The sequence below is a fragment of the Montipora capricornis genome, chromosome 4 (assembly GCF_036669925.1).
Source record: "Montipora capricornis isolate CH-2021 chromosome 4, ASM3666992v2, whole genome shotgun sequence".
Classification (NCBI taxonomy): Eukaryota; Metazoa; Cnidaria; class Anthozoa; order Scleractinia; family Acroporidae; genus Montipora; species Montipora capricornis.
The window spans coordinates 2,748,005-2,751,880 of NC_090886.1; the positions used below are offsets into that span (position 1 = coordinate 2,748,005).

A 3,876-nucleotide genomic window follows, 5' to 3' on the forward strand; every position below is an offset into this window, starting at 1 on the left:
CGGCGTTGAAAAACAAAATTGCAGGTTAATGAAAAGTGTACAATAATTAGATTCAGAAGTGGATCTCAAATTTCGTGCCAAGATTCCAAAAACCAGGGATTCAATTACAAAGCGTTCACTGAAACCCGGGCCACTTACAACAGATAATTTATAGTAACCGACCCCATAGTCACTAAAGCATCACCGGTCAACGAACAAGTTGCGATTTCATTGTTTTGTAAACATTTTATTCGCTGCACCTGAAAATGTTGTAATCTATTGTTTCAGCTCTGACATCTGGTTGGTTTTCATTATCTGGGTGGCCACGGTTTCAGTGAATGCACGGTAAAATTCTTACCATCTGATCTTCACATTAATTGTTAGCTCTTAAGCTGAACAAAATGATTAGATTGTGATTGACAAGCGGCACTTACAACAGATCTGAAATCGTGTTTATTCCTTTTAAGATATAGTTAAAGTGCCTATCACCTCAACTCACTTTCCCACTTTATTTGTTTTCCGAAATTGTCCCTTTTGATTGAAATTTCACTTTTTTAATGGCTTTGAATGACGGGAAAAGTGGTCATACTTTGATCCGTAACCGAGCAATGAAGGGGAATGGTTTCTATACCGGGTTGACGTCACACATTAATTTGCATTGAGATAACTCTTTGACAATAGCGATGAAAATTAATTTGTGACGTCAACACGGTATCGAACCCATTCCCCTTCATTGCTCGGTTATTGATCAAAGTGTGACCACTTTTCCCATCTTTCAAAGCCAATAAAAAAGTGAAATTTCAATCTAAAGGTTCTAAAAAAAACCACAATGTACTTGGGACGATTTCAGAGAATAAATGAAGTGGAAAAGTGAATGGAGGTGATAGCCACTTCAATTCTATCGAAATTGGTCTACAGAGCTTTTTCACTCACGTGACCAGCAGCCATACTGGCTTTCTGAAACAAAAGATAGTATTTGAATAAAAATAGAGTTCAATTCCCGGAGGATTAGTTTGGTACACAATCATTGCCGCCATTTCTCTGTTTTGGAACACCATCATGGCTGCCGTGACGTCATGTGAAACGCTCTGTACGTGATTTGTAATCAACCTCTGGATGCAAAGAAAAATCCCTATGGTAGAATGTACAAATGCTTGATGAAACACAAGAGGTGACAATAAGAGATGTATTGGTAAAGAGTGATTTGTCGGCGAAAGCGCAAAAAGTGCAGGTTTTGTCCCTGAGTCAATACCATTCACCAATTGGTGCAATAACGAAGGTAACACTTTGGTGTGGGTTTCAGTTTGTAGACGTAGAATTTCCCACAGTTTCGGACCTTGATGTAAGTCGAGTAGAGACACCTTGAACTTGATGAGTGCGCAAAACAAACTTTTCGATTGACAATGCCATCTGAGACGGATGGATGACTTCCGGTTAACCACCCTCGATAAATGGTGTCACAGTAGCGGTTACTTCCACTGGAATAACTTGTGGCCATTGATGCAAAGAACAAAAACCTGTACCAGCCCTCTGTTAGACGATGGTCACACTTTTTAATGGTTGTGCTATAATAGCCGCGATAATATCTCGTTTGATCATCTATCGTCGTATGTCGAAGACATTCTGGTTTATCAGTACCTGAAAAAATCAACACAAATGCTGAGTTCGTATAAGCAAATTCAATCTCTATTTTAATTATTTATCGGTGAATGGTAAATAAAAACCTGTGGAAAGCTTTTCCCCTTAATCATCATAATGAGATCTGTTACATTTTAATATATGCCAGTGGACAAAGCGGTGGATGTTGAAAGCCGATGCTACTTGTGCCGTAAGGAGACAGATTAAGATTCGGGCTTTGATAGCGCATGGCAATTCTTTCTAATGGCTAAAACTCGCTGGCTCTGAAAAGGTTTAAAATATTTAAATGGAGTGTAGTGAAACCAGAACCAGGAGTATATACTCTGATCAAAGACAAAAAGCAAAAACAGCGGGAAATCCGCTTTATTCATCTAGCTTGTATCAAATTTCCATTGGTGAACATGTGCATTATGGGTGTTAAGTACTATGTATAAATTATCATATAGTTTGACAATGATAAATAACCACCATTAGGAGCTCAACATGGTTGATTGATGATATGCAACACTGTGAAGTTACCCTGCTGGAGCCTTCAATGAAATTTTTGCTCCGTTGTTCATTTGGATTGGTTTTAAGTATTTGTTTGTATTGATGATCCCATTACATCATTTGATGATATTCAACAATAGAAGGTTTAAATTGACTTTTCACTTGCTAGGGTCAAACGTTATTACTGTCTAACTGAAAAACCATGAACATTAACACTTGCTAAGAAATTATGCTGTGTTGTGGACAATCACATGCAAGGTTAAAGCACAAGAGCATAGTCAATCACAAGGATTATTGCTATTAATTGGCTTTCCGTTTATGTACCTTGCACCTGGTTGGTTTCCCCTCACGAAGCAATGTACATTTCATATATATTTCTGTTGTTCACAGTCTTGTAAGTTTGACCTTAGAATCTTGAAAATTTCAGTGCGTATTTTTATATGCCAGAAAATACTATGACCATTAGGATTTGAGTACAGCATGGGTCAACAGAGGCCGCAGAATTTCTGCAGCCTCTGTTGACCACTGCTGCAGAAATTCTGCGGCCTCTGTTGACCACTGCTGCAGAAATTCTGCGGCCTCTGTTGACCACTGCCGCAGAAATTCTGCGGCCTCGGTTGACCACTGCTGCAGAAATTCTGCGGCCTCTGTTGACCCATGCTGCAGAAATTCTGCGGCTTCTGTTGACCACTGCTGCCGAATTTCTGCGGTCTTTGTTGACCACTGCTGCAGAAATTCTGCGGCCTTTGTTGACCACTGCCGCAGAAATTCTGCGGCCTCTGTTGACCACTGCTGCAGAATTTCTGCGGCCTTTGTTGACCACTGCTGCAGAAATTCTGCGGCCTTTGTTGACCACTGCTGCAGCAATTCTGCGGCCTCTGTTGACCCATGCTGCAGAAATTCTGCGGCCTCTGTTGACTCATGCTGCAGAAATTCTGCGGCCTCTGTTGACCCATGCTGCAGAAATTCTGCGGCCTCTGTTGACTCATGCTGCAGAAATTCTGCGGCCTCTGTTGACCCATGCTGCAGAAATTATTTGTAATTTTGAAATGCAATGTCCAGATAGTGTATTAAGTGGTGTAATATCTTTTACTCTGTTTTTGTTGTAACAGTGGCACACGTGCCCCTGAATCATTGGTTTTACTGGGTATTGATGAACATTTCAAATTAAATTGAAGATTTAGGTGTTTATATGTCTGTCCATCCGACAAATGTGTATATATATACTGAACTTTTTTGCCGAGTGTAAGGGCCGTGAAAATGGCATCCTTTTTGTTTATAAACTTCCAGCAAACTTAACAGTCCGTAAAGGACACCATATTTTCTTGTAGCAACAATTCCTGTATCCGCAAGTTTTGCAATAAACTTGTTGCTCTCAAAAACTCATTGCTTCCGTGTTATTTCGCTAACTATTACGACTCTGATGCCTCGATTTTAAGAGAATTAAAGAAAAAGGCGTTTTTTCGCGGAATCCTGTTTGAATTTACCGATAATGTGCCCATTTCTTGCGGAAAATGCATTTTGGAAAAACACAAAATATTTTGCAAAGCGTTAGTTGTAAATGTAAACAAATGAAATAACCTTTATTACACATTCATTCAATTTAAATATAAAAATTTCAGTACAGAAGGAGTTTACAAATATAAAATTATTTCATAAAAGTAGGTCAGCAGCTGTACAATTTTTTAAAATCATCTACAACTTCACTTCTAAGAAAGGGCTGGCGCGATCCTCTGATGCTAGTATTTGTACAAACTTTAAAATTTCGAA

The 3,876-nt window shown here is 39.1% G+C and overlaps 1 protein-coding gene across 1 annotated transcript in view; it reads right to left on the reverse strand.

The window, feature by feature from the left end:
- Window positions 1-545: 545 nt before the first annotated feature.
- LOC138045184 (uncharacterized) overlaps window positions 546-3,876 on the reverse strand; it is a 14,056-nt gene continuing 10,725 nt past the window's right edge. The window contains exon 8 of the mRNA XM_068891598.1: window positions 546-1,617. Coding sequence (XP_068747699.1) covers window positions 1,235-1,617 — 383 coding nt within the window. The 3' untranslated portion in view covers window positions 546-1,234. The remainder of the gene's footprint in view (window positions 1,618-3,876) is intronic.